General features: G+C 37.4%; 1 protein-coding gene across 1 annotated transcript in view; it reads right to left on the bottom strand.

The window, feature by feature from the left end:
- Positions 1-5,176: 5,176 nt before the first annotated feature.
- Dleu7 (deleted in lymphocytic leukemia 7) overlaps positions 5,177-13,194 on the bottom strand; it is a 29,308-nt gene continuing 21,290 nt past the window's right edge. The window contains exon 2 of the mRNA XM_003477327.5: positions 5,177-12,621. Coding sequence (XP_003477375.1) covers positions 12,415-12,621 — 207 coding nt within the window. The 3' untranslated portion in view covers positions 5,177-12,414. The remainder of the gene's footprint in view (positions 12,622-13,194) is intronic.

The raw sequence follows: 13,194 nt of genomic DNA on the forward strand, positions 1-13,194 counted from the left end.
AATGCATGGTGATTGTTCCTAATGAGGCAGTCTTACTTGAAAAGTCCTCCCTAGATGCTACCAGAGAGCTCCCTTTAAATGCCTTTGAAACAGAAAGACACTGGGGCAGAAAGTGTTCACTGAAGAAATCACAGCTGCATAAACAAGGTTTGCTCACTACAAGAGGAAAATTTATAGTATTTGTTAGGAAAAAGTAAACACCTGGGGACACTGTTTGTTACACAGTGTCACAGGCGATGATCCTTTGAGCCAGCAGCACAAGAACAGATCAACAACGGAAGCAACTTGCTCATGATATTTGGGTAACAACAATTCTTTCAACCTTGCTTATTACTTCACATTTTAGGAAGACTGTGCATTTAATCCATCTGTACTTCTGTGGGTGTCACTAAAAGAAAAAAAACTAACATAATGAATCCTTCACCATCTCATTCCCTACACTGTCTAGAAGACATGGTCTCCTTAAGAAAAAAAAAAAAAAAACACAGCTAAATCCTCTGGAGAATTTCAGTGGTGGTAGGCCTTCCTTCCAGAAGCTGTTTCCCCTCAGGTCTAGAGATTTGACAGTCCTCCAGCAATGTTCTCCAGACATCACATTCAGACCTGAAATTGATTCTAAAACTAATCCAGAATTCCCCTCTTTAAAAAAAGGCTATTTAAGCAAATAAAATATTTTTACCACCTATTAGTGCCTTTATTTTCTAAAAGAAATGAACATTTAACAAGAAAAATGTAATCTGCTTAAAGAGCTCCCAAGAAGAGCAGAGCCCTGTAATGAATGCAGGTATCTAGGTCAATTCTCTACATCTTCCTAGTCCCCATTTTACTCCTGAAAGCTGAAGATAATGGCTGGAGTCAGCCCTGTTCCCTACTGCATCAGGGGAAGACCACAGTGAACTTACTGTGCAGAGCACTTGGAGACAGGAAATGTGTCACTGTGCGCTGTTCACACTCAGCCTGTAGAGTCATCCGTCATTACCCGATCTCAACAATCTGGATTTCCAGAGCTTCGCAGGAGGAATTCAAATGTTGTGAATTTTTTAGTTTATTTGAAAGTTTGGCGAAATTCATATTAAACACTTCAAGAGCCTGCAATCATTAAAGCTCTGTGGAATTTCAAAGAGCTTAATATTTTCTTTGTAATAAACCTGACCCCAGAAATTCATTTTTAAAAGGAGTGTCACTGTAGAAAGGATTCTGAACATTTTCAGAATAACTTGTACCAATGAAAGCATAAACTCCCCAGTGGTTTCATGTAAGAATATGTGTGTATGCATGTGCGTGTATGTGTGTGCACATATGTATATATGTGCATGGCAAAGACATATATGTGCAAGTGTATAAATGCAGTGTGTGTGTGTGTGAGATAAAGCACTATCCAAGGAGAGTCCTACTTTCCTTAGGGTTTCAGTCTAAGCTTTTATTCGTTTATAAGGGCCTTACAAACAGGAAGGTTTAGGCAGAAACTGCATGCTAAAGTAAGGGCCTAAAAAAAAGAATTTTGAGTATGAAGGAAGCAGAGAGGTGAAAAAAGAGCATCAAAATGTTGGTCCATCTGCAGCAGATTTCCTAAAATGCAGCCTTAGGCTTAGATGGGCCCACAGTCATAATGAACAGTGTTGTATGGTCTTTGTGCTGAGTTTGGCACTGCTGTATGTTTAACAAATATGCATAAATTTGGCTGGGACTTTGTCTGGGACTTTGGCTGGATCTTTGCCCAGAAAAAATCAGTATAACTGGTATTTTTTGAGAGAGAAGTTTGCTCACCTGCAAACATTTCTGGCAGAGACTTCAGTGATTCTTTCTGCTCAGAGACAAAAAATAATCAGTGGATAGATTTGGTGTTCATGCTTCCTTCCCCAAATCCCAGCATCACCAAACTTCCAATGACAGCCACATAATCTGGGGACACTGAGCTAAGTAAAAATAGACTCCACCCCCAACAGCCCGATGCTTTAGAGGAGACCTGCTCGAGAATTAGGGGAAGTAGACCTATCTCCAGAAGCTTTATTATAAAAACAGGAATAAATTGGTGAATATCAGTGTTTGGGGTTTTTCTTGTTCAATTCACTTATTTACACTATTCATTTTTACCTTTTTCAGGCCAGAATCCTGTTTTCAATTGAAATGCTATTGAACACACTATGGATCCACCGCGTGGTGTGGAGAAGAGCATAAGGAATGGCACTGGATCCCATGCCTGAAATGCCCCAGTGGGTTTTGCCAATCACCTTTGCCTGGAGAAGCACCTCCTGAAGTAGCCTGCTGCTTCCACAGGTTGTTTGACAGACCTTTCAGCCCTCAGTCTGCTGGCTCTGGATAGCACCATCAGAAACGCATTGCTGTATGCATGCGTGGTTAAGATTTTCAAAGGGGAGTTTTGGTCTGTGCACAGAAATGTACAATAAAGGCAAGGGAGGCTGTGACAAGATCAACAGCTTGATTGTAACTAAGTGAATGGAAAGCAGTTATAAAAGTCCTGTTTCCATGTGTCTAGGGCAAAGCACAGTCTGATACCATAGCCATGTGGACAGAAACGCACAAACTTCACTAAATAAAAACAAATGGCTTTCCAGCTAAATGCTTGTATTGTCTAATTGATAATGCAGGCCTGGGGCCAGTGGTCCGAGCATCTCTTGGGAGGATAGCAGTATGCAATATAGCAAATATGGGGGATCGCCTTCTGTCTTGTCTTTGAAGTCCAACATTGTTTTCACTGTTTGCTTTGATCTGATTGTTTTGCTTTATTTAATATTCTGTTTTGATTGGTTTTATAGTGATTTTTTGTTTGATTTTTATATTCCTGATGGGATGGACAACTATTGTAAAGATAACAAGATATACTATGGTAGCTATTACTGTTTTCCTGCTTTGAAAGTCCGCACCAATTTTGCAGCATTGCTCTGATTGGCTTTGTTCTGTTGGATTTTACTACCCTTAAAATTTTAAAAATTATTTGAAAAATGGTTTTCAATTAATCACAATTGAAACTTGGGATACAACTTATTGATATACGTGAATAGTTATGTATAGTTTTTCAGATGTGTAATTCTTGTCAAAGATAAGATTTATGATAGGTTTTAACTAACTGAGGAAAATATTGACATTATAACATCAAAAACTGTAGAAGGACAGGAAAAAAACATTAATTAGAATTAAAACTACTTTTTAAATTTTAGCTGTTGTGTATAAAAAGACAAATGCTCTCAAAATATTAAAGACCAACAAGATTTTGCCTTTTCCCCCTAAGCATCTACAAAAATCAGAACTCTCCTCTGTGTGGTTTGAGAGATGTGTCACATGAAGCATGCATTTACATTGATGCATCTGAGTTCTTTCCAATTGATGAAAGCTTTAGGAAGAAGAAGAACAACAGCTTGAAAAGCCTTTTTTATCACGGAACATAGCTCAGGGGTAGAGTCCTTGTCTAGCATGCACAAGACCCTGTCTTCAATCCCTGAGAAAAAGTAAAACAATCTTCTCTTAGATAATTAAAAAGGAACTTCTAATTTGTTTGCAATTTTTATGTCTAATATAGTAACACTTTAAAGTAAATGATAGAGCTCTTTGGTTTAAATGTTAAAGTAGTGATTTAAACACCTGCTGTTTTATGGCTCAGTTATCTTGAGACAAAATGTACTACTTTTAATAACTTTTATTTACTTCTGATGGAATATCTGTTTTTATAAATTGTAGCAACTTTCCTTGTGATTAGATTGAAATAGAATTTCTAAGGACATTTGTTTCCTTAAAGACATTTGCTTGGCTTGTGTCTATATGTCCCCCAAAGCCTCATACTCTCATAGGTTGGGCTTTAGGAGGTGTGTGGATCTAGGGTGTGTGAGATAACTAAATAAGTTTAACATATTTCTGGATGTGAATAATGGAACCCCACTTTGGTGTAGGTGCCATCAATCAATAGGTTTATGTTACTCAGTATGGGGGCACATCCCCATAAATCCCAGCACTTGGGAGGCTGAGGCAGAAAGATCGCTACAAATTCAAGGCCAACCTAGGCTACAAAGTAGTTCAAGGTTAGCCTGAACTTCAGAGTGTGACCTTGTCTCAAAAAAGACATTATTATTATTATTATTATAATTATTATTATTAGCTTATAGTCTAGGTGGAATACAAGGAAATGAAGGAAGGCAGGCTTGCTCCTGCTGTTTGCTGCCTTCTGCCTGATACATCATGGACTATTTCTCTTCTGTGATGTCCCTCTACCATGTCACTCTGCTTTTGAACTTGCCAACTATGGACTGAAACCTCCAAATTGTGAGCTGAAATAAACCTTTCCTTCTTTAATTTTGGGTGTTGGATATTTTGTCTCAGCAATAAGAAAAGTAAGTAAGACAGCATTACAAGTTACCTTAAAACGAAAGAAAATTTTATGTCTTAGTCTTTGAAATAAGTAACCAATTTATAATTGGTTACTTATATTTCATATTTAAAATAGTAAAAGATACAAACATAAAGCTGGGTGTGGAGGCACACACCTATAATCTCAACACTCAGGAGGCTTGAGGCAAGCACCATGAATTTGAGTCTAGCCTGGACTACACAGTGAGTTCAAGGTCAAACTGTATTACAGAGTGAAACTCCATCTAAAAAATAATAGTTAATAATAATAATAATAGACACTCTAAGCAATATGTATTTTTAAAGATTATATTAAACTTCAATGTACAATTTTAATTCTTTAATTGACAAAAGATTACCAGTAACATCTGATAGGAAATTAAAAAAGCTTTTAGTATAGCTTTTAGTCAATATCCTTTAGTCTAGTTTAAGCTCCAAAAAGATGAACAAGATATGGAAATGGGTGTCCATCCATTTTAGTAAGCTCATTGTCACCACACATTTTACAGCTTCTCTTGTAAAGTGAAAATGTGGACCTATCTTAAAAGAACAAAGCCACACTTGGAAATATCATGTTCATGTTATTCGTGATATGAGTTTTGAAAAGAGAAACCAACAAGTGCAAATTCCTTCTAGCAGCCCAAGGCAAGAAAATGCTTTCATTTATGATTTCTAAAGTGGTTAATCATAATAGAGAGTGATACAGGTACCACACTAACCACTTAACTTTAATTACGTAAAAGTATGAATGCAATGACCTCAAAAAGTTTCTCATTCGTTCCCTTCTCCACCAATCAAAACTGCCATGAAACAGTAAGACTGATAGAACTTTATTTATATTTTCTCTGGGTTCGACTATTCTTCCGTTGTGAATGTGAACATTTTTCCTGGAAAACACACATATAGTTCGATTCTGCACTATACAGGAAATAGGTGCCTAACAAATATGTAACCTGAAACTGGAAGGAAGATAAGAGGATATCTGAAAATTTGACAGACAACAACATCTGACAACTTTATGCATAGAAAAATATTTGTACACAAAAAGCCAAAATTCCTTGTATAGTCTTCTGTTGCCTTGCTCAAAAATCTGTGAAAGCTGGTCCAAGAGATAGAGAGGTGCTGAGAGATGATCAAGGATGAAGAGACAGAGTAGGAGATCTGAATGAAAGAGTTGTCACATCAGCACTTCGCAGTCATTATATGTTTAATGAATGAAGAGTGTCATGCTTGAGGAACAATGTGGGCAAATCAAAAAACTAACAAAACTTATTAGGTGAATTCTTAAAGTAAGACTGTGGCTATCTCAAGAAAATTGATTTTCCAAATTATCTCACTGTCTCTTCATTAGAACTTCAGGTTCAAGGAAATTCCTGTCCTCTCCTTACTTCTTCTGTCCCCAACACACACACACACACACACACACACACACACACACACACATGCACACACACATGCACACACACACACAGTGTTCAAAGCTGGTGCTATATTCCTGTATTCTTAAGTTGCATTGCGAACTACAGAGGAGATGAGGCATTTGCTGACTCTCCTCTTTGTATCAATTTAAGCCAACATTTTTCTGCAGCAACTTGTTCCTAGGGTCACTGGGAATTTGCTTTTCTGCCAGATACTGATATGCTCTATAGACATATTCTAATTTTTTTAAAGAAAAAGAAAATGAAACTGTGATTATTACCAAAGTCTTTATCCAGGCAAGGAGAAAAACATTAATGGTACTTCTGTGCCAGGAAAAGCTTTTGCCAGCCTTGGAAGTGTCTCTTAACTTATGACTGTGAGCATGGAGCTTGTCTATGAGAAGAGAAATTTAGAAAGTACAGCTCAGTTTTGAGCATTATGTCTACTAAACATAGCAGTAAACAAGTCACAGGAGACAAAGATAAAGCCCTCTGGAACACACGCCAGGGCTATGATGGTCTAGACCTTTGATCCTGATACACAGTTAAGTGAAACCAGGACTGTCTGTAGTAATTTTTTGGCTGTTGAATGGAGCACTCGGATCCCTGACGAGGATACCCAGATGATACAGAACACATCTTAGCTGAAGTTTTGCTGAATTAAATGTGTCTTGAAATTTATGGATCCACAGAATTTATAGTCATCTCAGATAGATTTACCGCATAAGGTTCTGGCACTGGTGCATGAAGAAAAATTGAAAATACAGCCAACTGTTGGAGGAGGATTTTAAGATGTGAAAGGCTTGTTTCTTGCAGTCCAATGTTCTGTCTGTTGTTGGTAGTTTCCTACCCTCCTAAGTAGTTTCCTACCCTCCAAAGGCCTTCATTTAAATCAAGGAAATTAATTCACTTCGGGAAGAAACTGTATCACTTAGAAGTGCAACAGCGTTTAAGCAGAGGAAGAAAGCTGTTAATGAAAATGAAAAAAAATGGAACACACCCAAGGGAACTTGAAGAATAAGGCAGACAGTTAAAAATGTAGAAATAGGTGGACTTTAGAGTGCTAAGAGCTTGCAGAAAAGTAGAGAAGGCAGCAAGGAAGGTGTCAAAGGATCACGGAAGGGGCATGGATACCACTTTGTCACTCAGTTATTCAGCTTTATTTAGGAAGGCTCCAGTAAGGTCCTTTCTTTAGACCCATCAGCAAATGTGTTTGTACCATCCACAAACTGGCAGAGTGAAATACTCGAGGCAGTTCAGTGGACAAAATACCAGATGACCCATTTGCTTCAGAATTAAGAAAAGATACCCACAACCTGTCTTCATGAAAGTGTCGCATATTGCTCAAGTTATTGTATGGTCTCACATTTAGAAAACATACAGGCTGACTTTAAGGTATGGGAGAAGAGAAAAAGAATGGCACAGGAAAATTGAGGGTAAAGGATAATTCTTCAGGACAGCCCACTAATTGTTAGGATGACCAGGACTATTAGCCACTTACAACTGATTGCTACACGATTGTATTGTAATTCAACACCTAATTAAATTTAGCCCTTAAAATTATCTTTTTCACTTTTTCTTTGAATTCAGATATTTTTCAAATACATAAGATTTGGAGAACTTCTGGAGACACCACAACATTTTATTAAAAAATGGCTAATTGACTAACCACATGATTTGTACATCTTCATTCATCAAATATTTATTGAGCGGCTACTCTGTGCCAAGCATGGAACACAGCCATGAATAACATCCCTAGTACTTACATTCTACCAAGGAAAGGCAAGTGTTCAAGGTGTATTAAACAAGCATAATGAATGTTTAAATTTTAAACTATTACAATAAAAGACATATTACTATTAATCTCCGTCAAAATATTTCCCTCCACTTTCTGAAGTAGTTCTAGAAATCTTTCATGAGTGTATTTACAAGGCATGATTAAAAATATGGTGAATACTGCAGCCAAGTGCCATCTAACAGAAAGACAACGTCTAAAAACAGGGTGGTACATCTTCCTCCACCTTATTCACCAGAGCTGGTGCCACGCAGCTTCCTGTTGACTCTCCTCCAAAGTCCAGACAAACGTAAAAGCAATGTTTTTAACCAAGTCAGGACATAAGCAAAACTATGACTGCAGAACTAACTCATGAAAAATAACTCCAACAACTGCTTCAAAAATTAGCAAGAATGATGTGATGAGTGTATTTGAGTGAAGGAAAGTATTCCGAGAGAGATTAATAACGATGTGTCCTTTACTGTAAAACCTTTTTTTAAAAATCTGAATACACACCATGGTTTTGGGTCACAACATGGATGAGGGTCCTGTGGCGACTATCATAAATTACACAAACTGGGTGTCTTAAACAACAGAGATATATTATGTCACAGTTCTGGAGGGCGGAAGTCCAAAATCAAGTTGTCTCAAGGCAGAGGTAGCATTCCCTTTGGGGTCTTTAGAAAATACATCAGTCTTGGTCTTACCTAGATTTTAATTGTTATCAGCATTCCTTGACTTATGGGTATATCACTTCACCCTCTGCCTCCACGAACACATTACTTTCTCTTCTTCTGCCTATGGTGTCTGCTTCTGCCTCTTCTTTATAGGACATGTGTGGCAGCATTTAAAGTCCCCACCCAAATAAACACAGACAGTCTCAGCACAATATCCTTAAGATAATCATCTCTTTCACCATCTAAGGTAATATTCACTTTTTTAACCATACAGAATTGCCACAGCATCCCTTGTTATAACATGAACACTTCTCTTGAGGCCCACAACTTACGGTGATGACAAATACTATAGAAATCCAATAAATTCAGATGATTACAAGAACAATGAGGGGAAAAGCAGGAAAGAGAGTGACAGAGATGCTATTTTTGTTAAGGAGACGAGGAGGCTTTTTAATGGGTGACAGACTGCAGAGACCTACTTGAAGTAGATGAGAATAAAATCCTTCAGTAGAAGGAAGAGGAAGTACAAAAGCCCTTATGCAGATGTTATATTTGAAGAGATAAAGATGACAAAGAAACATGCATTTTAGAATAGAAGTGTAGTAGGGCATGGGCAGAATCTGAATTTTATTTTAATAAAAATAAGTCATTGATGGCTTAAAGATAAAAATATTTCTAACTGAACTGACTTCTACTACTATGGCTGATGTGTGAGGAAGAGATGGTAGAAAGGGGGCACTGAGGTAGCATAACTATTTTGGGATACTACAACAATCTAGGCAAAGGTTAACTGTACCTAGGACTATGGCAGTAGTCATAGAAGTATTAAGAAATTATTTGATTTGAGACATATTTTGAAGGTTAAGCCAATAGGATTTGTTGATTTTATGAGTACAGGCAAGAGTACCACAGCATTGAAGGAAGAATCTAAGAACTTTTTATAATGTTACCAGAAAGGTAGTAGTCACAGCCAAATGAGATTTGGGAGATGGAGAGAAGCAGATTAGGGAATCAAGAATTCCATTTTGAAATTTGAAATGCCTTTTAAATATCCAAGCAGAAATAGTCTAAAGTCAGTTGGACACAGAAATCTAGAGATTAAATCAGAAGACAGGTGTCAATGATTAATGACTGGCATTTAAAATCACCAGGGAGTAAGTGTAAATTAAGGGTCAAAAGTGACTCCTGGAACACCCCAAAATCAAGAAATCAGGAGATTTGGACAGACAAAAAAAAGGTATATGGAGGAATCCAGTGAAAACCTAAAACCATGAACGTCTATTAACTTGGAAACATAGAAGATGATTTGTGAAATGAGTAATCAACTGTGTCCAAAGTTGCTGGTAGATCAAAAAAGATGAAAGTTGAGATTTTTCATTTAACTTGTTAGTGAAGGAATCATTGGACGTCTTGACAAGAGCAGTTGTGGGAACAATTTTCACTTAGAATGAGTTAAGAAGAGACAAGGAAAAATTATATGTTGACAATTGAGTTGGAAAATTATTGCAATGAGCTTTACTATTAAGGGAGTGAAAATACGAGACACACTACACCATAATATCATGCTAGGAAAATGTTCCTGAGAAGCAAAAGATGATGATGCACACAAGGGATAGACTGCAAAGGGCAGTCAATGAGTGAGTGAAAAAGGACAGGATCTAGGACCTGAATGACTGGCCAGCCTCAGGTGGGAGGAGGGCAGGTCCTCCTTAAAACTGAAAGGAACTCAAAACATACAGGTGCACATGCAAAGCTGGCGGACCTGCTACTGAGATGATCCACATGCTTTCTGATGGCTTTCATCATCCTCTGCAATTAGAGGCAAAGTCATCAATTGAAAATGGGGAGGGCAGTTTAGGGTTAAGTTTGAGAAGGTTTAGAACAACATTCAGAGTGAATTGTCAAAGACAGCAGTATATATTGTGTAATGAATTTTCTAGAACAGCACTGTCCCACTGAAATATAATGCATCTTACCTACAGAATTTAAAATTTTCTAGTAGGCATAGTGAAAGTAAAAAGAATGAGGTACATTTAGATAGTTAAAGTTTTTTTTTTTTAATTTTAGTACTGTTTTCAAAAGCCAGTGTGCTTTTTATGTTTTAAGAGTATCTCAATTCAAACAAGCTACATTTCAAATATGAATAGTCATATATGGCCATTGCCTACCATATTGCATATCACAAATCTACGAAACAACACAGGGCTAATGGGGAAGACTGAGGGTCCTGGGAAAGAGGCAGAGGGTATTCGTGGCATGTACAATGAAATGACTGTACAGATTCACTCTGTGACAATACATAAAAATTAAAATGGGGAGGAGTTGTAAAATGATGGGAGGGCCAATGGACTGTTCTAATAGCATCAAAAACTTTTAGAGCTGTATGTGCTATGAACCACACGAAGAGGTCTAGAAAATTTCTTGCCTGCACAAACTGATATTCTTGGCAGAGGCCCCAATAACCAAGTGCTACAAAGATGGTATAACACAAATACTAGAGAAGTAGCTCCAAATGTGCTCTGTGAAAGTTAAGGTGAAGAAAAATTCACCTCTTATTAGGATAGTCCAGAAGGGTTCATATCTGGTGGCAGGTAAATCTGGCCTTGAAGAATGAGGAAGATTTTAATTACATGCAAAAGACATCATTCAAAGTTAAGAAAAAGCATAAGCAATGATAGAAAAGCCAAAAATGTTCAATGTCTCAGGGTAAGAATACCCCCTCCCCACTGCAAAAAAAAAAACCCTTAAAATTGGGAGAATTATTAATTACAGTGGGGAAGGCAGACGTGCATACTGATGAGTCTTTAAGAGAGCACTGGGGTAAGTGCTCTTGGGGGGGAAAAGCCTCCTCCTAAAACAAAGTCATACCCCGAACCCAAATAAAATCTCTCTTAGAATTGAGAAAAGATCATTAGTCAAGAGTGTTCCCTAGAAATAAATGTCTTCCTTCTTGCCTTCCAAGAGATGCCATCATGCACATGTTCAACAAAACGTCCCTCTTTCCTTCAGAATTTAGCTTCATATTTCTCACATTCTTTTCTGTGGAAATAGTTACACTGAAGGAGAAAACCTTTCATTCTCATATGCTAGAAGAAAACATTTGGAACCAACTAGGATTGGGATAGGTGGAATTAAAAAGGCTTTGACTACTATAAGCACTTCTTTTTTAAGATAGGGGTACACTCACCACATGAGCCCAGTTCACAATGCTTTTAGGAAACAAGCTGTACACATACACTGTAATCTTTTCTTTCTAATCCAATGCTGCTTCTCTTTAATCTTTGATAGAGAACAAGCCCTGCACCTTACTTTTGTTCTCATACAGTCATCATTGAACAAGAGGGAGCTTAGGTTTTCTAAGTATGTACAGATTGTTTTTGCTAACAAAAAAAACAAGTCACCCTCTCTCTTCAAATCCTCAGTGTCTAAATGGTCAGGGAAACCTGCCATTACACTTACACTCCTTTTTTCATAAGGATGTCCCGCTTCAATCAGAATAGTTACAAACAATAAGAAGAGCTGGATGTTTCTATAAGACTAATAATATTATGTTTTGTATTTACATATCATGTGGCCCTAGTGCTTCAGAGTTCATCACTGGAAGTTTAAAAGTCAGGATACGAAAGCACAAAGTTTAGAACCAGTGCTTCCTTTCCAACAGTAAGTTATATATTAATGCCAGGATCGGAACTCATGATTACTGTACTGACTCACATGGTCCTATAATTAAAACTTATTCTCATAACCAAAAGTGAAGTGCCCAGCAAGTAGAACACACCCTATTTATTGAATCTATTTATTCAAGATAATTTTAAATTCCATGGATCTTAATATAAATAATCTTAAACCCTATAGCGCACATTAATATGAATGCAGAATAAGGTATCATTTGGTGAAAACTAACACACGAATTAATAAATACATATGCATGTAATCCAATCAGTTTCACAAAATGAAATATGTTTCAATTGAAGTAGCAAGTAGGTCAGCATATTTAAATGTGAAATAGAGCTTTAAAATTTTTTCACTAACATGCCATAATTGTAAAGGCTACAGACTACCACTGACACACTACTACAAGTGTGCTTGATAGAAATAAAAATCACCATTGTCTGCTGATGAAGTTAGGAAGATAATGAATCCAGTTCTCTTAACACGGTGACCTACATTCTGATGCTTTTAACCATCACGTATCTGGGAGATTCTGTAAGATCTGTCTCAAGGAAGCGCAGGCAACCAGGTGGGCATCTGAAGGAAGATTAGCAAGTGACTGAATCAGCTTCTTGACTATCGTCTTCAAACATTGGTGAGCAGCATTCAAGTCTCTGTCAAACTGCTGTCCTTCCATTTGCAGAGCCAAATGACTGCAGATGTTTCTAAATTCAACACTGTCCTGAAATGAACAGTAAATACAAATAGGAAATTAGATGATAGAAACATTGTAGTGCTTTGCTTACCCAGCTTCCAGAGATTTCTCAGAGAACTACACTCTTCCATTCAGAACTATCCTCTTCCATTCACAGCCTACATAGTTTGACCAAAGCGAACTCTAGCCACCCTCTTGAAACCAGTCCCACTGAGTATATCACCCCCACCCCAGCTCTGTGGACTTTTCAGGAATGGACAGTTGACCTGAGCTATAGACCAGTCCCACATGTGCTAGACTGGCAAATAGAAGCCCTCTTTAACTGTAGCTGTTAGAAAACATCTTGCCATTATGCCAAAAGAGTCCAAATGAGACAAAGCCAACAGAGAAGAAAGGGGAACCAAGTGGTTAAAAGAGACAGACTCTACCTTTCCTAAGCATGCAAACAACGTACACCAGGATTTTTCAGTTAAGTGAATAAATACCCCTTCTTTGCTTGAGCCAATTAGAGTTGAGATTGTATTACTTGTTGTTAAGAGTTGCAACTAATACACAAATAGGTTCTATTCCTATGATTGCTTATGTACTGTTCTCAAGATT

The sequence above is a fragment of the Cavia porcellus genome, unplaced genomic scaffold (genome assembly GCF_034190915.1).
Source record: "Cavia porcellus strain 051 isolate PalLab524CR breed Dunkin Hartley unplaced genomic scaffold, mCavPor4.1 scaffold_21, whole genome shotgun sequence".
NCBI lineage: Eukaryota > Metazoa > Chordata > Mammalia > Rodentia > Caviidae > Cavia > Cavia porcellus.